This window comes from Arabidopsis lyrata, assembly GCF_000004255.2.
Source record: "Arabidopsis lyrata subsp. lyrata unplaced genomic scaffold ARALYscaffold_2, whole genome shotgun sequence".
NCBI classification, from domain to species: domain Eukaryota; kingdom Viridiplantae; phylum Streptophyta; class Magnoliopsida; order Brassicales; family Brassicaceae; genus Arabidopsis; species Arabidopsis lyrata.
In genome coordinates, this window is record NW_003302554.1 from 15310515 (window position 1) to 15333397 (window position 22883).

At 37.8% G+C, this 22883-nt stretch overlaps 4 protein-coding genes and 2 long non-coding RNA genes across 10 annotated transcripts; 4 read left to right on the plus strand and 2 right to left on the minus strand.

Moving 5' to 3' along the window:
* The first annotated feature begins 2012 nt into the window (after positions 1-2012).
* LOC9323489 (kinesin-like protein KIN-14Q) lies at positions 2013-7686 on the plus strand. Of its 2 annotated transcripts, none has more exons than XM_021036037.1 (18): positions 2013-2297; positions 2379-2453; positions 2527-2598; positions 2686-3269; positions 3356-3527; positions 3611-3678; positions 3769-3979; positions 4058-4134; positions 4212-4311; positions 4417-4515; positions 4607-4783; positions 4869-5154; positions 5347-5508; positions 5593-5808; positions 5914-5951; positions 6049-6212; positions 6285-6410; positions 6500-7686. In XM_021036037.1, exons 1-18 carry the CDS (start codon positions 2231-2233, stop codon positions 7487-7489), a joined length of 3684 nt encoding a protein of 1227 aa, XP_020891696.1. In that variant the 5' UTR covers positions 2013-2230; the 3' UTR covers positions 7490-7686. The 2 variants fall into 2 exon arrangements, with proteins under 2 accessions (XP_020891696.1, XP_020891695.1); XM_021036036.1 differs by having other exon boundaries at positions 2014-2297; positions 2376-2453.
* A 192-nt stretch (positions 7687-7878) lies between these two features.
* On the minus strand, positions 7879-9363 carry LOC9323490 (protein ANTAGONIST OF LIKE HETEROCHROMATIN PROTEIN 1). Its single transcript, XM_021010117.1, has one exon. It carries the CDS (start codon positions 9295-9297, stop codon positions 8062-8064), a length of 1236 nt encoding a protein of 411 aa, XP_020865776.1. The 5' UTR covers positions 9298-9363; the 3' UTR covers positions 7879-8061.
* A 2628-nt stretch (positions 9364-11991) lies between these two features.
* Positions 11992-14703, plus strand: LOC110231002. 4 transcript variants are annotated; one of them, XR_002334098.1, is made up of 6 exons: positions 11992-12353; positions 12595-12701; positions 12809-12960; positions 13034-13214; positions 13295-13427; positions 14009-14703. It is a non-coding gene; the product is annotated as an uncharacterized LOC110231002 (long non-coding RNA). The 4 variants fall into 4 exon arrangements; XR_002334097.1 differs by having other exon boundaries at positions 12809-13214; XR_002334100.1 differs by lacking the exon at positions 12595-12701 and having other exon boundaries at positions 11992-12594; positions 12836-13214.
* Positions 14704-15050: 347 nt separating this feature from the next.
* On the minus strand, positions 15051-17917 carry LOC9324929 (endoplasmic reticulum oxidoreductin-1). Its single transcript, XM_021035551.1, has 9 exons — positions 17569-17917; positions 17048-17179; positions 16679-16937; positions 16472-16582; positions 16274-16392; positions 16073-16177; positions 15772-15974; positions 15553-15676; positions 15051-15475 (listed from the first exon to the last, which is right to left on the minus strand). The coding sequence occupies exons 1-9, from the start codon at positions 17737-17739 to the stop codon at positions 15290-15292; spliced, it is 1410 nt and encodes a 469-aa protein (XP_020891210.1). The 5' UTR covers positions 17740-17917; the 3' UTR covers positions 15051-15289.
* Positions 17918-18472: 555 nt separating this feature from the next.
* On the plus strand, positions 18473-19749 carry LOC110231014. The gene is made up of 2 exons (XR_002334112.1): positions 18473-18655; positions 19481-19749. It is a non-coding gene; the product is annotated as an uncharacterized LOC110231014 (long non-coding RNA).
* A 1302-nt stretch (positions 19750-21051) lies between these two features.
* LOC9324930 (cysteine protease inhibitor WSCP) lies at positions 21052-21925 on the plus strand. Its single transcript, XM_002887380.2, has one exon. The coding sequence runs from the start codon at positions 21109-21111 to the stop codon at positions 21784-21786; it is 678 nt and encodes a 225-aa protein (XP_002887426.1). The 5' UTR covers positions 21052-21108; the 3' UTR covers positions 21787-21925.
* Positions 21926-22883: the final 958 nt, after the last annotated feature.

Consider the following 22883-nt stretch of genomic DNA (forward strand, 5'->3'; position numbering starts at 1 on the left):
ATTAACGATATTCAAAAAAAAAAAAAAAAAAAAGAATCACAACTACTCTTCCTATCAATGTTGTGTTGGTCCAGTGGTAAATCTCCTAGGTAGAGGTACTGGGTTCGACGTTCGTTGGAAGGGATCTCTTCTCCAAAAGAGATGAATTTAACCTGGTGTGGGTCCTGCTTCTGGGAGATGTAGGACCTTCGGGCTTGAACTTCCAGATATTCAGGCTGTGAATGGTGACCTACATGTGGTACGGTTTTCAAGCCTTTTATGAATAACGCACATATATTCACCATTCAAGCTTATTTTAATATATTGACGTTTTTGAAAAAAAAAGAAAAAAAAACAAATCGCGTAATTGTCTAACAGATAAAGCTTTGGACCGCTTTTAAAATCAGAGGCAGTGTTTACCCAGTGGTCTAACTAAAACCGCACCGGGTAATACATGTTTTTTTTTCTTTTTTTTTTTCGATTTTTTATGAAAATATGCACATGTGCCAAAAACAAAACTCTCTCTCACTCACACTATCTCTAACTCTCTCATATTTGTGTTTTTTCTTATTCTTTTTTTTTGAATAGTTTTTTTCTAGTTTTAATTTTTTTTGAATAGTTATTTTATATAAACAAAAGAATTTACATAATTTATAATATTATAGTTAGTTAAACTGATTTAGAGTAAGATATTGATTTTAAAGTCTCTATATGTTCATTTTTTCAACTAATTGTCTTATATGTAAACTATTTTTGTTTAAATTTTAAACAAAATTACTCAATACTATACTAAATTATTAAAACATTGATGTATATTTTCATGATTGGATTAAAAACGCACATATATATATATATATATATACACTATAAAGTAAAATATATATAAAAAAATATTAACTATACTTTTTAAAACTTATATATGTATCCTGCAAATTATTTTTTCACCAATCAAAGATTATTCCTTACCGCTTATTCTACAAAAATCGCACTTCTCCCGCAGATATATTTTTCTCGCATGTACCGCGGTACGACCGTACCGCACTTAAAACCTGCTTTTTATATACCGCCAAATACGCTGTCACCATTCAGACCCTAAAAAAAAAAAATCACAACTACTCTGTTTTTTTTTTTTTTGTACCTGACAACTGCACATTCTCAAGTAAAAATAAGAGCAGATTCTACGCAAGTGAAGTTATCCAGACACTCACCTGAGTTTGAGATACATCAATACTCACACATAGCACAAAGTAGAGTTAAAACTTATATGAATTATGGAGATTTTGTTTTGCCCTTTTAAGAAAATATTTCTAAAATAAAAAATAAAAAATAATATTCAAGAGTCTTTTGCGTGGTAAATTTTTTACTTGTAATTTCTGAATAATATAGCTTAAATATTTAAATGACAAAAGTTTAAGTATACATGCATAAATTTAGATTGCTTGGTTACGGGACTGATGCAATCTAAATTTTTGATAGAAACGTTCTCTCAAAGAAAGCATCATTATTCAGAAAGCATTATTATTCAAAACGTAATGCTTTCTTTAGATGCATAAGTTTACCATTATTGATAGAAACTCGTTTTAAGAATGTTAAGAGGTTTCTTCACTTGTCTAGCTATTTTCCTAGAATTGCAAATAATTTGTCCATTTTGTTCTCTCTATATTTTACGACTTTTAGTTTAGCTAACTTTTACTTTCACAACACCCTTCTCTTTTGTTAGATTTAAATTTCTCTTGATTTGAATATAATGCAGATAAATTCATATATTCAAATAGAAATGAGAATTGTATTATCTTAGGACATTTAGCCTAGAATGAATCTTTGGCATATGAATATTTCAATCATATGAAAACAATCTTTCTTCAACAATTTCAACGCATATTGCAATTTGAATTTGCATTGTGATTCATATAATAAAGATCATTAGAGTGATATCTCCGGTCTTGTCCACTTGGATTTAGTTATAAAGCCACGTGTCGGTAACACAGCCTGCCCGAAAAAAGGAGGTCAATCATTGCCCGGCTGCCCGGGAAATCAATTTCAAATTTCAAAGTAGTAAAAAAGGATCAACGGTCGTCTAATAACGTTAAAATAACCGCAACGGAAAAATAGAATCCGATTCTTATTACCTTAAACCACAAATATTCTCTCTTCTCTTCTTCTTCTTCTTCTTCCCCAAATTTGAAATCTCTTCGCATCTTCATACTCGTTTCTCTCTATTCTTCTTTTTGCCTTGCGAATTTTTCTGTGAATGGAGGATTGTTGTGATTCACTTCTCGCAACTGATGCATCTTTGCGACGTGAAAGCTTCTGTCGCTGTGAGATTTTCGATTTAATCTTATGGAAGATTTTTGTTTGGTTCTAATCAAGTTTGCTCACATTTTTTTTTTTATCAGCAGCTGAAAAGGATACAGTATCGAGCTCAAGGACTATGACAATGGTAGATCTGGATTCAAATTGCGAATTGAGTAATGGTAAGTCATTCGAAAATATTAAGAAGAGTTGTTAATTTCTCTCTTGCTTTACTGATTCTAGATTTGGATTTAGATGTTGATATGGAACAATCAAGCCCGGATTTGATGAAAACGGAACAATCTAGTGATCCCGTAGCATTAGATGGTAACCGAACCTTTCTTTTTCTCTTTTTTGAAATCAAAATCGCTTCGTTCTTTGAGATTAATGGCGTAGCATTTGGTTCGATTTCAGGAAAAGTTGTGTTAGGGTTTTCATTAGCATCTCCAGATCTAGTAAATTGTGGTGCTTCACCTGATTTACCTAGAGGTAGCTATGAAGATTCTCCAGAATTTTCTAAGAAAAGAAGATTTTCTACTGAGCTTTCTCTAGAGAATGGAATTGATGGTTCTACTACTACAAGACATGGCCGTAAAAGCCAAGTTGTGAAGTTCTCAGCAATCTGTCAAACATTTGGCTATGAGTTGTCTCCTGAGTCTTCTTTTGAGTTACCTTCTCCACCTGTGAACTTTCGGGAGAGTACGACTCCTGTTATAAGTATTAACTCGGGTTCTACAAGCACGGATGTGACTGTGGATGATGTAACTTTCTTGAAGGATGCGTTTTTCAGTGGAGGTGAAAGTATTACAACTGATGCTGTTGTTGGCAATGAAGATGAGCTTTTGTTGTATCAAACCGCTCGACTTGGTAATTTCGCTTACAAGTTTCAGTCATTGGATCCTGGGGACTACTTCATCGATTTGCATTTTGCTGAAATTGAGTTCACTAAGGGTCCACCAGGAGTTAGAGTTTTTGATATATTCATTCAAGGAGCAAAGGCAAGGCATCACTGCAATTAAGCTTTTATTGTCTTCTTATTCATCACATATTATTTATGGTTTGATTGAAAAACCATTTGCAGCAGGTCATATCCGGCCTAGATTTGTTTTCGCAAGTAGGAGCAAATACACCTCTTGTGATAGAGGATCTAAGGATGCTCGTAGGCCGGGAAGGAGAGTTATCTATACGATTAGAAGGCGTGACAGGAACCGCAATTCTATGTGGCATTTCTATTAGGAAAGAGGCAACGGCTACTTGTATGTTGCTTTCTAACCTTTTTGTGTCCTGGACAATTCTACTAAACTTTTTCACAACTCTGATCACTGATTTTTTCTTTTAGATGTTGAAGAAACTGGAATGCTAGCGGTTAAAGGTTCAACTGACTCTGTCTTGTCCCAGCAAACTCAAGTGAGGGATCTTCCACAAGCTTGATGTTTCTAGTTGAATTTGGGGTGGTTACAAAAGTTGTAAATAGTTAAACTGTCATACTGTTTTTAGGAAAATGTTGACTGCAGGACAGAAGAAGAGACCGAAGGGACGAGAAGTGACTGTGGGCAGCAGAGGAAAGAGATGGAGGATATGAAGAAAATGGTTGAGGAACTTAAACAGGAGAACCAACGAAAGACTAGAGAATGCGAAGAAGCATTGACTTCTCTCCGTGAGATTCAAAATGAACTAATGCGCAAGTCGATGCATGTTGGTTCTTTGGGTATGTACATCTCTCTCCTCTATATTTCGTCTTCCTGCAATCGTTAAAGTTGACATATATGTACTTGTTCTTAACTAGCGTTTGCTGTCGAGGGACAAGTCAAAGAGAAGAGCAGATGGTTCTCTTCATTAAGAGATTTGACAAGAAAATTGAAGGTATACAGAAGCAAACTTAAAATACGACCAGCAACTGCAAACTCTTATGCCTCAGTTTAACGAATTTGGATTTGTAGATCATGAAAATGGAGCAAATTAAGCTGTTGGAGGAGGCAACAACATACAAACACCTAGTCCAAGATATCAATGAGTTCAGTTCTCACATCCAGTCTAGGGGTGAGTCTTTGTCTTCCTGTCATTTGGATATGCAACTAGCACTTTTAAAGATTTAGTAATATTGTGTGTCTGTGATTTTGATCCGTTAAAATTTGTTTTCAACAGTGAAGCAGGACGCAGAATTGCATGAAAATCTCAAAGTCAAATTTGTTGCAGGAGAAAAAGAGAGGAAAGAACTATATAACAAGATACTAGAACTAAAAGGTTTGTGTCTATATCCAATATAACTTGTAGATTGACATCCTTGACTAAAATTAGCAGCCTAACAACTTACAGTGATCATTTTTTCGTACAGGTAACATCAGGGTCTTTTGCAGGTGTCGACCTCTAAACTTTGAAGAAATTGAAGCAGGAGTATCAATGGGAATTGATGTTGAGTCAACCAAAAATGGGGAGGTCATAGTCATGTCAAATGGTTTTCCCAAAAAAAGTTTCAAGTTTGATTCTGTTTTTGGTCCTAATGCTTCCCAAGGTGATTGATGGCATCAATGATCACCCTTTGTCCCTGTCCTACTTGCCTTCTAGGAAATCTCAAGTTGTTTCCTATACTTTTACAGCTGATGTTTTTGAAGATACTGCTCCCTTTGCTATGTCAGTCATTGATGGATACAACGTTTGCATCTTCGCCTATGGCCAGACTGGTACTGGGAAAACTTTTACCATGGAGGGAACTCAACATGACCGTGGTGTAAACTATAGAACACTGGAAAATCTGTTTCGAATAATTAAAGAACGAGAACACCGCTACAATTATGAGATCTCGGTCAGTGTCCTGGAAGTTTACAACGAACAGATAAGAGATTTGTTGGTTCCAGCTTCACAAAGTGCATCTGCACCCAAAAGGTACTACATAAGTTTTGTATACCTTTCTCCTTGATGTGCTCTTTCATGGAGTTAAGCATGCAAGGTCCATTGTTCTTTAGTCTCATTGTTTATAGCTTGGTGTTTCAGTAAGGACTGTAATAAGTAACTACTTGTTATAGGAAAATTGGTTTCTGATATCACTAACAGTAGCTCATACTCGTTTCTTTGCAGATTTGAGATAAGGCAAGTGAGTGAAGGAAACCACCACGTACCAGGATTGGTTGAAGCACCTGTGAAAAGCATAGAAGAGGTTTGGGATGTGTTGAAAACAGGAAGTAATGCAAGGGCTGTTGGGAAAACGACGGCTAATGAGCACAGCAGCAGATCTCACTGGTCTGCTTAACGATCTGTAGTAGTCTCCTTTTGCAGAAAATGAACAGCTAACTGAATGTATTTTCTCTTCTTTTCTTTGCACAGCATTCACTGCGTGATGGTCAAAGGTGAGAATTTGTTGAATGGAGAATGCACAAAGAGCAAACTATGGTTAGTTGACTTAGCTGGAAGCGAACGGGTTGCAAAGACAGAAGTTCAAGGAGAACGGCTCAAGGAGACTCAAAACATCAACAAATCATTATCTGCTCTTGGTGATGTCATATTCGCTCTTGCCAACAAAAGCTCTCACATTCCTTTCAGGTCGATATGATACATCTATTTTCATTTAAAGAAGGTTACAGTCACCATTTTTCATCTAACTTGATGTTTGGCTTGCATTACTGATAAGATCAAATACCTTTGCAGAAATTCAAAACTGACGCACTTGCTTCAGGATTCTCTGGGTACTTAATTTTCTTCTCGAAGCTGCAACCACGTTCACTTGTAAATTCTGTTTATCTGTTATGGAGCTTAAGATTAAAAATGACTGGTATATGACAGGAGGAGATTCAAAGACCCTCATGTTTGTACAAATCAGTCCTAACGAGAATGATCAAAGCGAAACACTATGCTCACTGAATTTTGCTAGCAGAGTGAGAGGGATAGAGTTGGGGCCTGCAAAGAAGCAGCTAGACAATACTGAACTCTTGAAATACAAGCAAATGGTAAGCTAAATGTCCACATGTGTTTATCGAATCATTCATGTATTGTTCTGAGCTGTATTAATTCTATATCAGGTTGAGAAATGGAAGCAAGATATGAAAGGAAAAGACGAACAAATTAGAAAAATGGAGGAAATGATGTACGGCTTAGAAGCAAAGATTAAGGAACGAGACACTAAGAACAAAACCCTTCAAGACAAGGTAAACAAATACTCACCACAACCACAAGAACAACATGGATTATAACATTTTAGCTTGTTGAAACCATCACATATCACTTTCTTTGTTAGGTTAAAGAACTTGAATCGCAACTATTGGTAGAGAGGAAGCTGGCTCGTCAACATGTAGACACCAAGATTGCTGAACAGCAGACAAAACAGCAGGCCGGAGATGAAAACAACCCGTCAAAGAGGCTGCCACTGACAAGCATACTGTTGGGATCAGGTTCGAAAGAAATGGTAAATCTAACACGCCCACCACTCTTGGAGAGCACCCCCAGCATTAATCTAGCTCCTTTACCTAGTGGTGGCCTCAAGTATAATGACCTCTCTGAGAAGGAGAACAATCCAGAAATGGCTGATCAAGTGCAAATACCTAATAGAACAGGAAGATTCTCTATCTGTGCAAAACGTATTCCATCAGCTCCAGCTCCAAGAAGGAGTTCTCTTGCCCCAACCACATCAACTTCGAGAGAAATGGTGAATCTAACCCGACCACCACTTGTAGAGAGCACCACCAGCTATGATCTACCTCCTTTACCCAATGGTGGTGGTCTCAAGTACAATGACCTCATTGAGAAGGTGAACAATCCAGAAATGGCTGAGCAAGTGCAAATACCTAAGAGAACTGGAAGATCTTCTATCTGCGCAAAACGCATTCCACCAGCTCCAAGAAGGAAGACTCTTGCCCCAATGCCATTCATCCCAATCACATCACCATCAAATTCTTCATCTTCATTAATGCCACCATGCCAAGCAATTACAAACTCGCCTGATGAAAAGAGTGGCGCTAACCAAGTGCTCTGCACCAGCCCCAAGCTACACAGAAGTAATGGGAAGACGTTGACCAGCATACTGAGACGAAGCATACAAAAGAGAATGCAAAAGAAATCTTCCCCGAGGCAGCAACCGATGAGAAGAGGTGGTGGCATTAATGTCGGGATGGAGAGAGTTAGACTGTCTATAGGAAACAGAGGAAAGTTAGCTCATAGAGTTCTGCTAACCAATGCTCGTAAGGCAGGTCTGAAGGAGACACCGCAGAAACAAGAGCGATGGATCTGAACCGATTAAAACTGATGTTTTCTCTGACTTAACTTCTCAATATTCATTATGATTTCTTGGAGGACGATTGATATTTTATCATCCTCTGGTTTCGAGTGCGTTTGTGGATTTGGTTTGACCCTATTGTATAGATGGTTTTGGCTTTTGTGCACTCCTTCTGTTTCTTTTGTTTTCATTAAAAAAAGTTCCAAGAACCATTTATTAACCCCATTCACCCATTCCTCCTGTGAATCATCAACAATTTCCTACAACAAACTTCATTTGAATTTTTTTCAGGTATTCAAACTTCATCTGACCAGGTATTGAAGTGAATGTCCCTGCTAAACCTTTTTCTGGGTATTGATTTTGCTTTCCTCTTTTTTGTCATGTACATTAATCAAAATCCTTACTTTTGTTTAGACAGCGATGATTGATTTTAGGGTCCAAGAAACCAGTAACCATCAACATTACATTATCTAGTTCACCTTCTAAGCCGTAAACTGCATATCAAAACAGATGTGCACAAAAGAAAAAAAATACAGCAGAATCCCACAATTTACAACATGAGGCTAAAACAAACAAGGCTTTCAATTTCATCTTAGTGAACTCACTCGGCTAAGGTTCTCCGCGATAGCATCTCTGATCCTCCTCGACTCTATATATGCTTCTCCTTCGAATCTCCGAGTCTTCTCATCACCATCATCTTTCCTCGTCTCACCATTATCACCAGCAGCACAACCATTCACACATTCCTCCAGTGAATCATCATCATCTCCAGAATCCACAAGAAAATTATGCAACAAGCAACCCGTAGTTAGAACAAACGGCATAAACTCGATTGTCTCTGGTTTCCATTTCTTATCAAGAATCCGCCACCGAGCTCGAACCTTAGCAAAGGCAATCTCAACACTAAGCAATCCAGTGTGAACCACATTGTTAAATTCTTCTCTAAAAGTCTCCTCTTCCTCCTCGTTTGAAGTCAAATCATAAGGTGTCACAAGCCATGGCAATAAAGGAAGACAAGAATCTCCCAAAATGTAACGAGGAACCAATACTCCATTCCCAAGTTTGGTCGGAGCTTCATTGAGAACTTCCTCTGCAATTGAGAAAAGCTTCGTCTGTCTGAAAATAGCTTCTGGTTTCATCGTACTTGGCCAACCAGCTGAGATATCAACAAATCTGCCATCGGAATCAACCAATGCTTGAACCAAAATTGACCCTTTTGCACCAAGAAGCTTTCCGTTAACCTCAAACCTCCCGAATCCGACAACACCGCAGCAATTCGGGAGCAGATTAGGCGAAAAATCGGGGTTTGGAGCATCAAGTTGTTGACTTAATTTCTCATTGATGAGTTTGCAGACAGTGAAGAAAGAGTGTGAAGCTTGGGAAGTGGAATCAAACCCGAATCTGTGAACGAGACACTCGTAAGAAGCACCGTGAGCGAGACGGAAGATTGCGGCAGCGAAGGAAGGAAGCGAGGAAGGGGAGAGGATAGAGAAGAGATTGAAGAAGGTGGATTTCGACATCCGGAAACAAAGACACCAGCGAGGATCATCGTCGTCTTCTGTAGCGGAGGTTAAGAAGCGGTTGAACCACGTGGCGGTGGTGACGGCGGAGGAAGGAGAGGGGGAAGGTGGGATTGGGAGAGATGAGATTAGGGATTCAAGGCGGAGAGATTGTGATGGTGAGAGGAAGAGATCGTTGGCTTGGAGAAAGGAGTGAGTGAGGGCAGCGGCGGAAGAGAGACGGCGCAGTAATGGGTCTTTAAGACCAAGTTTGTCGGATACATTTGTTGGGTTTCTGTCGGATTTTCGTTTTCCGTCGACCATATCTTTCTCCGAGTAGTGAGATTGGGAGGATCAATAAGTTTGGAAAGCCAGCAGCAATTTTAACTTCAGTGCTTAAGAAGAAGTAATAAAAATAAAAATAAACTCCACTATTTTATAAAACCAAACCGTATAATTTTATTTAATTATAAAATCTAAACTCTAAGTACTCTTTTATAAACTCAAACCGACATATAATTTTATTTAATTGTAAAATCCAAACCCTAAACCTCATCTATAAACCCAAATCGACATAGAATTTTGTTTAATTGTAAAATCTAAACCCTAATCACTCTTTTATAAACCCAAACCGACATATAATTAATTTCGTTTAATTGTACAATCTAAATCCTAATCCACATTTGTAAACCCAAACCAACATATAATTGTATCCTCTTATTATTAAAAGGGAAGTACAAATTGAAAAATAGTCTAAATTGTCATCAATTTCAATTTCAATTTTGGGATTAACAAAGGCTTAATCAAAATCGACAAAAGTAAATTAGTCTAAAATTTTCATTAAAACTTTAGGATCCGCGTGTTTATAAAATGGGTTTAGAGTGAATCAAATGTACCCAAATCCTTAAACAAATCAATAATCGGGTTTTAACATCTTCACAAAACAGAGATGCAATACTAACTAACCATTCAACATATTTGGTATATAATTTAAGGCATATTCAATCGCAATTATGAAATATATTTTCTAAATCTCGACTAATTGCTAAACAAATTTCAAAAAAAAATATGATCTAATCTAATCCTAACCATAAACTACTATTCAATATCCTAATTTCCCCTAAATTCGTGAATCATTAATAATGTTAACAATCAAGAAGATATTCAAGTTAATATATATATCCTATAGTTTTGGCTTTGGCTTCAAGATTTTCAAAAATTTATGAGCCAAAAACCTTATCATTCCTTTTTACTATAAATATCAAACGTCTCTATCAATTCTTACTCATCCAGCAACAAACGATTAATACCTCTTTTTTTCCAAGCCACAAACCACCGCGGGTTAAATCCTCTCTGCAACAAATCAGGATCGTCACCCTGCAAAGTTCACATCTGATCAGCATCTCAAATCAGCATTCAACAACATGTAACACTTTCAAATGATTCATGAGGGCTTTCTTGATACTAATAAGACATTTAGGGTTATTTTCATAATATTGTAATAGTTTGAAGGTTGCTTTGGAAAGTCACCTGAGAGACATGGAGGATGAGAGCGTGCGTAGTGAGACGCGATGGCGTGTGGATCCCAAACGAGCTTGCCACAACCAACGACAAGCGAATCTCGGGAGACGTAAGCCAATCTAAATTGAAGCTACATGTGACCACCGCCGCGAATGCACCGTCCATGTGAAGACACGTCCGCGAATGCACCGTCCATGTGAAGACACTTTTCTTTTCTCTTATTTATTTTGTGAATTGTATGATGAACAAATTTTTGATATTTATATTTCGACACCATGTTTTACCTTGGAATTTAGTTCATATAATATAGCAGAAGCTTGAAATTTTCTTTAACAAGAATTCATATTGTTAGTTTTTAAGTCTTAAAACTGTTGCTAAGTTATATCTGTCGTCACGATCTGAGCTTATTATAAAGACCATTCCGTTCAAAGCAAAAAAAAAAATATGTAGCAAGTGTGGAATAATACATAATAGTTTGATCATTTTTTAATAAATCTTAAATATCATCTCTTATATTATATGTAGGATGTACTTTGACAGTTTTTTTAAAGCCCGACAAAAATTGTAGGTTTTAAATCATTTTGGATATGTTTTACAAATTCTGTACAAAGGCTAACTAATTGGATTTGTCTTTCTTACTCCTTTTTCTTTTCTTTCCTAGAACATGTGAGAACTAGAAAAGGATAAACTCCTCATTTTGTAGTAGATGATTAGCATATAGATAGTGAGGCGATTCTCTGATTAGTTTGTTATGAAGGCTCGTCGTGTGAACTTACATCCTCAATAGTTTTTTTTTTCTGAGGTTCGAGTACTTCCTGGGAGGTGTTTGTGGATCATTCCAGGGGATGGAAACATGATTCACATCACCCGAATCTCGATAGATCCCAAAAGAAAAGGAGATGATGGTCTGACAAGTTTATCTAGTAAAAGTCCACGAAGAGAGCGAGACCGTGATCACCACTCTCTCCCATGACACCATGTCTATGGACGCCGACATATACCGCTACAGAAGCCATTCATTGCAGTTAACGATTGATAACGGCATGTCTATTTTGGTCTGGTCAACAAATTCCTATGTCTCAAACGTTAGTCAACGTTTAATTCATGTTTTAAATGCTCACATATGAAGTTGATGTTTAAAATGGCCATAATTTAAAAGTTTTTTTTTTTTTTTTTTATAATTGATAGCCCATCAGGCCTAATTGGCTAAACAGCCCAAACACACAATAAATAGAACCAAGATTGAATCAAAGAAGCCCAAGTTAATTAGCCCATGAAGAAAATGAAGTACCCAAATTGATCAATCGGAAATCACGAGGAGTAAGAGAGGAGACGAAGCGATGAAACAGAGAATGATGAGAGATGATCTGAGATTTTTAGGAGAGCCAAATTTGAAGCATCTGAGAAGCTTGGCGAGGGTTTGTGAGGCAGATACTAGCTATTCTGTTCCGGATTATTAGATCTGCATCTCGAATCAAAGTATCAATTGATTTGAAAGCGTTCCGATGGAGACGATTGTTACGCTCCGACCAAATGCAATAAATCGAAGCTTGCCATGCAATTAGCAGAAGTTTTCGTCTTGGCTTTGAGACAGAGTATGAGCTTAGCTGGGTGAGAAGTGTATCCCAACTTCGAGAGGATAGGTAGTTGCACTTGCTGGAGAGAAAATCCCAAATTGCACCTGAGAAGCTACAATCGAAGAACAAATGAGAGCGAGATTCTGGACTAGCACTACAGAGAAGGCACGACGGATCAGAGAAAGCGTTTCGAGAGGATAGGTAGTGCCTCTTAACAATCGTCTACATCGGAAGACCAGTTGCTTGACCAGAAGTAGTGCCTTCTTGTGAAAGGTAATCTCTGTAGTGCCTTCTTGTGAAAGGTAATCTCTGATTTTTCCAAGTGGAGACCAGTTGCTTGACCAGAAGTAGCAGTTCTCCCCCTTACCTACAGACTGTTTGATCCATGGGTAAGCTAAGTCTCGTAATTGTAACAACTGGTTAGCTAGCCAAGAGAATTTCTGTTTTGTATTAATAACCCAGAAGTTATTAATGTTTCCATCTAACACCTCTGTAGTATACCAGTGAGCCCAAACAGAACCAGGTAGTGCCTTCTTGTGAAAGGTAATCTCTGATTTTTCCAAGTGGAGACCAGTTGCTTGACCAGAAGTAGCAGTTCTCCCCCTTACCTACAGACTGTTTGATCCATGGGTAAGCTAAGTCTCGTAATTGTAACAACTGGTTAGCTAGCCAAGAGAATTTCTGTTTTGTATTAATAACCCAGAAGTTATTAATGTTTCCATCTAACACCTCTGTAGTATACCAGTGAGCCCAAACAGAACCAGGCCTGAAGAACAACAACCAAATCAGCTTTAGTGCAGAAGTAGTATTCCAGCTGGAAATGTCCTTCAACCCAAGACCCCCTTCTTCCTTGCTACGACACACATTCTCCCAAGAAACTTTAGCAGAGGTAAGCCCTTCAGTTTTACCCTTCCAAAGGAATTTAGCAGAGATGGAGTTAATTTCCGAAATGCATCCTTTAGGGAGAATGAAAGCATTTGACTAGAAGTTAATAATCCCAGCAATGACTGTTGAAAGCAGTTGCAACCTTCCTGCAAAAGATAAAGACCTGACTGTCCAAGAGTGAAGTTTGGATTTTATAGACTGAATAAGAGAAACACACTGCAGCAAGGAGATTTTCTTCGTGCAGAGGGGAACGCCAAGGTATCTGATCGGGAGTGAACCAATTGAGAGATTCATTGCTTGTTTGATTAGCTCTAACTCATGGGGCTTTAAACCTGCAGAGAACAGAGACGTCTTTTCGATGTTAACAGCAAGTCCAGATCTGTTTTCAAAATCCTTCAACACTTCCAAGATATTTGTTATGGAGTTAAGGGAGCCATCGGAGAAGATTAGCAGATCATCGGCAAAACAGAGGTGCGTAAGCCTTGTCTTTTTGCATTTAGGGTGGTAGTTGAATCTTCCTTCCACAGCAGCTCTATTAAGAGCTAGTGACAAACAATTCATGGAGAGGACAAAAAGATAAGGAGAAAGAGGGTCACCTTGCCTGAGCCCTCTTTTTTTTTTGAAATAACCATGAGTAGTGCCATTAAACGAGACAGAGAAAGATGTTGTACAGATGCAAGCTTCTAGCCATCTTAAAAAAGTTTCAGGAATATGGAGACTCCGTAGGCATTGGAATATGAATTCCCACCTAATAGTATCAAAAGCTTTAGCAATATCAACCTTTAAAGTTATTCTCTTTGGTCCTCCATTCTTATGATAGCCTTGTACAATTTCTGAGGCCAATAGGGTATTCTCAATAAGTAGTCTGCCTTGAACAAAAGCTGTTTGGTTAGGGAGGATAACGACGGGGAGAATGACCTTTAATCTTTTCACAAGCAGCTTTGAAATTGATTTATAGGTAGTATTGCAGCAGGAAATTGGCCTATAATCAGAAATAGAAGTAGCTTCTGGTTTTTTAGGGACTAACGTCAGAATTGTTGCATTTGTGGCAGTTGGGAGGAACCCTGAAGAGAAGAATCTTTGAATGGCTGAAAGCACCTCATGACCAACTATTGGCCAAGCAGCTTTGAAGAACGAAGAAGTAAACCCATCAGGCCCAGGAGACTTGTTGGGGTTCAGCTTGAGTAGAGTCCTTGTGATTTCAGCAGTTGTAGGAAAGGAGGATAAGACTGATTTATGGTGCTCACAACAGTTAAAGCTTTGAAGCTCCAAAAACCAGGAGAAAGGAGAACTGATATGCATCAAATATTGAGGGGCAAGAAACTGCTGGAAATGAGAGACCGCAATATCACTCATTTCCTCCGGGTCAGAAGTAGATGAACCATTATCCAAGCATAAAGATCTGATGGAGTTGTAGGATGCTCTAGCCATGGCAACTCTGTAGAAGAAAGTAGTGTTCTGGTCCCCTAGGTGTAACCAATTGATTCTGGACTTCTGTTTGAAAAAAGACTCCTCAATTCCTCTGAGGAATAACCATTTAGAATGGAGGTCCCTTTCAGCTTGGAAAATGTCTGAGGATGGATTATCTATAGCTTGAACCTGCATAACTTTTAACAAACTGTTAGTAACACTCACTCTCCTCTGAATATCTGAAAAGCTCTCTTTGTTTAGTGATTTTAGTACTCTTTTAGAATTTTCAATTTGAACCCCAACAGTTGGGGGATTAAATGATATTTTTCCCGATCAATTTTAGCTTCAGTGCTTAAGAAGAAGTAAAAAAAAATATGTTTTTGTCATCTCTGCTGGAATCTTCTTAGGATCGGTTCAAGTCGGAATTTTGGGTTGTTCCGGTTTGGAAGATTTTAACGATTAAAATTTAAAACCGAACAAAACCTTGATTTTTTAAGTTTTTCGGTACATTTCGAGTAATAGTAAGGCTACAAACAGAGTTAACCAAACCTCGGTTCAGTCCGGTTCTGATTTCATGCCATGCCCAAGTTTTACTATTGAAAGGCTGGTTTCAAATGCCCAACAATTTGGAGAGAAGAAACAAGAGTATTGAAGTTTTAATGTGCAAGACAACCAAAAGCTTTGTTTCATGAATATATCAATGAATGTAAGAGTTTGAATTAACCTTTGGTCACGCTTTTGTATCAGTATGGATTAGTTACCTCAAGAATCTATATTTCTTTATCTGTTTTACAAAAAAATCTTTTGTATGAGTTCTCTATAATGATTTTTTTTCCTTCAGTCGTTACAACAATGACTTATCCATCCTAGGCTTTTATAGATTGACCATGAATGCCTAATAGCTGGACAGTTCGTTGTGTAACTCACCAGAAGGAGACAGCTAAATCCCATATTCTTCTTAATCTTCCGGGTTTAGCTGATACTTTAGCTATCTGATCCTCCATTAGCCGCTCTACGTCAGGTCCCATATCGTGGACCATTTTAACCGACTCAGAGAGACGGTTGAGTAAATTCACCAGCGCAATCACCTCATTCCGTTGCAGTTGCAGCTGAAAAACATAAGAATAATCTCAGGTCAGTGACATCTCAATACAAAACGATGCATATAGATGTTTGAGAAACTCACTGTTTGGTCACCAATGTCTTGATTTCCAACAGAGAAGAGAATTTTCAATGCTGTCCCAAGACCCTGAACCTGAAGTTTCCCCCAAAGCCGGCATTTTTCACAACCTACGCAATCCATTAGTGCACTGCAACACATACATTACTAAGTTGTATTACTATTACCACTCTCTCAGCATTTGCCAGAAGAACATATTCATTTTCACGAAAAATCGAGACGAACCTTATATTTCTGAATTGTTTCTGGATTTGCTGTTTCAATTCTGGTCCACTTTGACCTTGCCACAACTTAGCTTCATCAAACGGAACAGGACATGCTGTTTGAAGTTTTGGACTATACAATAACTGTTTGATCAAGGACTGTGTTTTCAGATCTTCAGCATGGTTTCCTGTGTCATACTCTGCCTGCTCCAAGTATGCTGTTGCCTAAATAACACATTGTAAGAGTCAGTCCTAAAGACTGATAGATTGATTAGACATGTCAAAATTTTCCCAAAAGACTAACTTGCAGAGAAGTTACTCACTTTAGTTACAGCACGTAGCACAAAGAGATACGTGAAGTACATATTTCTGACACGATCCGGATGTCTCAGGATTCTATCATACATCAGCTCGATATTCTGTCCCCACTGTATTTCAAAAGAAATTACATGTCAGCCATGACCATTATTTATTCATGCATTCATGCTGAGAGATTTGTCTATCTTTTGCTCAGATTTACAAACCTGGTTGCTTGACTCATCAAGAAGATAATCAGAAGCTATGTGCATCGAGATTGAAGAATGAAGACCGGATATCAATTTGTACAATACCTTTTTCTCCGGACATGTCTCCCCAGATGAATCTACAGAAACCATTTGCATTTCAACATACAACATAATACAAGCCTATGTCCACAATATGGTAGAGAAGGAAAAACTCACATTTTGGACAGTTTTCCGAATATATGGAGTCCCAAATCCTTCTAGCCGACGGTCCAGTATAACCAGTATATCGTTCGGGGTTTAACTGAAGATTGACATAAGTCATCTCACCTGTAGATAAGTGTCACTTCAAATAATTAAATGCTCATTCACTATAGCATATATCCAAAGAAGAACTCCCTAGAGCAGTTTTTGGTAACTACATACCGCTATCTGTGTCATCATCATGCGTCCATGGATTCTTGGTTTCGACCCAACCTCTGAATGCTCTGTTATCTATAGTACGGTCAACAGCTCCCTGAGGTTTTCCCTCTTGACACATGAGATCATCAGAAGGAAGACCTGGGACAAATGGCTTTTTAAATGGTTCAGGAAACTCATTCTCTGGACATTCACAGACGCTGCAATCACGCAAACGACACATTCCATCGTCTGGCCAGAATGGGCAGTCACACCACAGTTTCACCTACCCCCATATACAAAAACACATCCAGCCAAAAGTCACTAACTTACTACACGACTGAACACAATTTCATAGTTTTTCTACATAATTGGATTCTAAAGCATCTCACTGACCTTATAGTACCGGAAAAATGGGGTTGTGACGAGATCTTGAAGCAAAGGATTCAAAACCTCACTGTTGAGATTGTCCACTGTTTCATAATCACAGCAACAGTCCTCAACCATACCTTTGTATTTACCTGTTCCCTGTATATCCAAATGGAAAATCAAAAAGACAAAAATCAAATATGATAAGTCCACTGAACCACTGGCACATTTCAGGGACAACGATTCAAAGCTTTGGCTCAACAGAGCCATCAAAAGTTGTCATTTTTTACCACCCTGAATCCATTAGCTAAACAATGTGATCAAAAGATTCAATTTTTATTACCATTGGCTACATAAATACTGTGATCAAAAGTATCAATTTTTATTATCCTGAATCCATCACATGACAAATATCCACCAATACCCAACAAACTTCATCCAGAAATACAAACAAAAGACAAAAATGTACTTGAGAGTCTTAAAGTCAAATTCTTTCATCTATGATCAAAGCAACAGATTGAGAATTTAAGAGAGTAAAATCCAAAAACCTGAAGTAAACAGCTACAAGAATTTCGATCGCTGAAGAAGAAACCGACATTAGAATTCGTCCTAGAGCTCACAGCAACTGCCAAAAACACAACAACCAAAGTCGCTAAAGGCCATCGCCATGTTTTTCTCTTTTTTTCGCTCTCTTCTTCTTTGATTCCGCCTCTTCCCATTATAGAAAACCCAAAAACAATAAAAATCAAATGAGACAAATAAATCCTTTTACAAAAAAGAGAAAGAAAAACACGTTTTTTGTGTCTTCCGGAAATTCTCAAAACCCCATTGTTGTGTTTTGTGTCTGAAGATCGTCTTAAGCAAGCAATGAATGTTATGTAATGCGTTAGTTTCAATGCGGTATTTTTGACATTTCAGCGCGACGTGGGTTTTGAATACCACGCGCTTTTTCTAGTCGGCGCGTGTTGGAACCATTTGTTTTCGTCTCGTGACGTGCTTTAACCAATAGGATCCATTTGTTCTCGTAGTAATGAACATGTTGCCTTTTCAACGCTTCCCAGTCAACGACCATTCGTTTGACTAAACGCCTCTCTACTCTACGGTGTCGTTTATTGATCTAATTATATTTATTTTAATTGGGCCTGTGGGCTAGACTATAACTCCGTCTGCTACGGGCCGGGTTAGGCTTATGGAGTCGGGTAGGGGACAATTAGCTTTTAATTTATTTTAGGGTTAAGTGTAGCCCAAAATTTCGATTTGTGCCCTTAGAGCATCTCCAAAGGGAGATTCTCTCAAAAAATTTGATGAGTTCTCTTGTCTAATTGGCAAAAAAATAAATCAAAACTGATATTAAAGCAGAGAGTCGACTCTCTGAAGAGAGGTTTGAGCAATTGAGAGAACCGTACACGTGGCATACTCTAATTGGACCATCTTTTTTAACAAAAAAAAAAAAAAAATTCCGTGTTTTCCATCGGCAAAAAAAAAAAACCCGAGTGTCTCTCTCCCGCGAAGGCGATCGATTGACGCTGGATTAATGGTTTTCGATGAGTCGACGCCGTCTCCCCAAAATTTCTCACTTCCCCTCATTTCGCTTCGAAGTCAAAAGCCCTAATTCGAAAATCCCCTATTCTTAAGGTACGGATCCGATCTCTCTTGCTCATACTTCGACAATGTTTTTTTTTGCTCTTTTGATCGTCGATTTTTTTTCTTCTCGTTTTCTGCGTTTATTTGTTGATATGTTGTTGATCTTCGCGTTTGGGTCGTCACTTCATAATCTGTAGAATTCAGAGTTCGTTTTGGAAGATCTAGCAGTGTAAATCGTCTGTAATAGTCTCTTTTTTGGGTGCTTGGATTGATTTGTTAGAGATGATTGTTGTTGTTTCTCTTAAATGCAAGATTGTTGCAGCGTTATTGAGTTTTAGTTCGTGTTCTTATGTGTATTGATCACTGGTTTTGTGAAATCTAGATTCAAATTTGATAAAGTCTATTTGTTGGCTTTGTCTTGTTTTTGATCACTGGTTTCGCTTGGTTTCAATTTAACATGACTGATTTTGATGTCTTTTTTTTTCCAGAAAATTAACATGATTGGTTTCAATTTCATTCTTTCTATGGTCACTGAGCTTTTGATGATTTGGGGTTTGTAAAGCATGGTTTTCGCCAAATGATTGATTGTTCATAATCAATGCTATAACTGATTATTAGATGCTTCTACTCATTAATTGCTTCATCTAAATGTTGTCGTAGCAAGATCTTTGTTCTTGAAATTTTTCTTGAAGCTAGAATTTGGTTTCATGATTGTCTTGCATTGCATTTCTTGTCTGACTAGATTAATAGAATATAATTGTCTCTAATCAATGTTTGTGCTTCTGTTCTGTGTTTGTGTTGCATACTTCTTAAGTTTTTTTGATCATTGTTCCCTAAGTTCTGTAATTGACATGATTATAACTCTTTGGTCAATAGGATGAAGCAGGAGATGAGATCAAGGAGGCAGAACCAAAGGTCTTGTGCAAGTGTCATTCTTGTTTCACTGTCTTGTCCAAACCAAAGCATAGTTAATTCACATTCTTGTACTCTTTGATTAATAAACGAGTAAAAGAAAACATGTGCAACCAAGAGTTGTTTCTTTTTGTGAATATGTATTGTAAAACCATGTATTGTTTTTACCAAAAAAAAAACCATGTATTGTTTTACAAAATTTGAATTTTTTCTTAGAGAACCCCATTAGTAGTTTTAACCATTGGAGGTCACAAAACTTAAGAGTTCCTATGCAAGTTTTAAGTTTGAAAAAGCTAAAATTTATTCTTATAAAATGCAGAGAACCCATGATGGAGTTGTAACCATTGGAGATGCTCTTAGCTCACCCGAGCGGTTAATGGGGACGGACTGTAAATTCGCCCAATTATTTATCCCGAAATTTTCTACAATAAGTCACCGTCGTTGGTGGCAGTTGAATCCCTAACTTTTTGAGCACGTAAGAGAAAGTTTCTAATCCTATGTCTATGTCTTATATAAAAGTATAATATTTTGAATCTTTGATGACATTGGTGTCCCCGTGTCATAAACGATTTTGAAAGAGAGGAGAGAAAACTGATTTTCAAGATTGATTACTTGGATACTTGGATCGTTTTACACTTTCACACACACACACACATACTTAAAGTAGTTTCTTCTACTAACTACGCACGGACACACACTTATCCCTTAAGCTTAGCGACTACACTACTAGACCTTACCTCTAGATACTAAACTAATTTTGCAAGCAAAGTTAAACCATTATTGTACAACTCAACAACTCTACTTAGTAATAAGCAATAAAACACACTAACGCATTGGGCCTCAACCAACTTAATGGCCCAATATGCTTCCTTAAGTCTCTCTTCACACTGATTATTTCTTTCTGGTGCAGGATTAATCAAAGTTTCCAACTTCAACAAATTCACTGAGACAAGTTTTACTCAGCAGGCCATTTCTTCCTCTTCTTGACTCTGGTCGATCGTCTTACGGTTAATTATTATTACAGTGATCTTGAATTGTGGTCACTTATTTGTTTTCTTGTAAAACTTGGTCGAAATTATTTGCTTTTATATTTGGTTATTATTTAGAAAAACAAAGTTTTTGTTTAACTTAATAGAAAAACAAATTGTGGTCAGAAACAGAGATGTTGAGAGTCATTTCGAACGTTGTTCACTCGTGACTCACCCTTATCTCTCTGCTTGTGAAACCTTGTGTTCCTCCCATCTATTGATTGTCGTTTTTATCTGCTTTGTGTTAGTTAACATGGACCCATTGTGCATGTTCCTCGTTTTTATCGATTACCTCAAAGTCTAATCCCCTAGTTTCAACCCTCACCGTAGTAGAAAGTTAGTTAACCAAGGACTAGATTGTGACGTGAGGAAAAAGCCAATAAACATTTATAGCTGATAAATTTAGGGTTTTGCTTAACAAAAAAGGGAGTTAGGTTTTTCTCTTTTTACTGTCATGCTCGGTTTTAACTACTGCTGAGGATTTCTATAAATACCGATCCAAAATGTGTTAGCTCTCCACAACTCAACTCACTCAAACACTAAAACACACACAAAACAATCACTATGAAGAAACCTTCAGTGATCTCTTTTCTCATCACTCTCCTGTTGGCTGCAGCTGTCTGCATCCACGGAGGCGAACCGGTGAACGACAAGGACGGCAATCCAGTTAAACTCGGTGAGCTATACTTCATCCAGCCGGTGAAGACCAAGACTAACAACGGCGGTGGTCTTGTCCCAGCCACCACTAGTATACTTCCACCCTATTGTCCACTTGGTATCACCCAAACACTCCTTCCGTACCAACCGGGGTTACCGGTTAACTTCACATTACCAGACGCTCGAGAGGAAACCTTCGTCCAGACATCTTTAGCAGTAAACATCGAGTTCAATTCCAACATCTGGGCCTGCAATGAGTTTTCCAAGTTTTGGAAAGTCAATGAAACCTCATCGGCTAGCGAGGAGCCTCTCATTCTCATTGGTGGTACCCCTCAGAAACCAAATAGCTGGTTTAAGATTGAGATTGCCGGAGAAGGAGCAGAAGCAAACACTTACAAGTTGACCACCTCAACCGGAACCGTTGGAACTAAGCCAGGGGTTTGGTTTGGTGCACCACAATTGGTTGTCCCCAATGATGCGGCTAAGCCCTTACTCATCAAATTCAAAAAGGTGGAAGATGTCACTACGGCGACTACTTCTACTACTCGGGTTGAGAAGTTAGGTCTAAGGATGTTCCCATTCTAATAGCCAACTGGTAAAAATCATGTAATATAATTAATGCCTGAGACTCGTTCATGGCCAAAAATAACGGGTTGAGATAATACCCGCTTGCATGTTCCTATTTTCCATAAATATAATTTAAGTATATGTTTTATTAAGACTATGAAACGGGATTGTCAATGAGCCTGCTAAGTGCTAACAATAAAAAGAATATGACAACTTTAAGTATTGGAGATGGTTTGATCCGGTTAATTCTGGTTAACTTGGTATTGGTTTAATGTCGATTATTAAGTTGTATATATAAGCTTAAGATTACAGTTTCATTTTTAATAAGTTTTGTAACAAACTCTGTTTTTTGACTGTTGAATAAAGATTCTCTTTGACTCCGATTCTTCTTTGCTCGTGTTCATCTTCTCCGATTCACCGGAGTTAATATGGTATCAGAGCCTAGATTATAAGCACATATGTATGAATTGAAAAGAGGAGTAAGCTTATCATATGAAATAGTAGTGGTAATAGGATGTGGAGTGGTTCTTTTAAGTGGTATGGAAGAAGTAGAAGATCTGTGACAAGATTCTGTGTTTATCTTGGTAATTCACTGATTTCTTGGAAATCAAAGAAACAGAATGTGGTTAGTAGAAGCAGTACTGAAGCAGAGTACAGGAGTCTTGCACAGGCTACTTGTGAGCTTATTTGGTTGCAGCAATTATTGAAGGACTTACATATCTCGGTTACTTGTCCTGCAAAGTTATTCTGCGACAACAAATCGGCTCTTCATTTGGCAATGAATCCAGTGTTCCATGAGCGTACCAAACATATAGAGATCGATTGTCATACAGTGAGGGATCAAATTAAAGCTGGAAAACTGAAGACATTACATGTTCCTACTGGCAATCAACTTGCAGATATTCTAACCAAGCCTCTTCATCCAGGACCATTCCATGGTTTGATCAAGAAAATGTCTCTGTCAAGTCTATATCTTCCAAACCAGACACTTAGAAGATAAAGACTTGAGGGGGGTGTATTGGAGATGGTTTGATCCGGTTAATTCTGGTTAACTTGGTATTGGTTTAATGTCGATTATTAAGTTGTATATATAAGCTTAAGATTACAGTTTCATT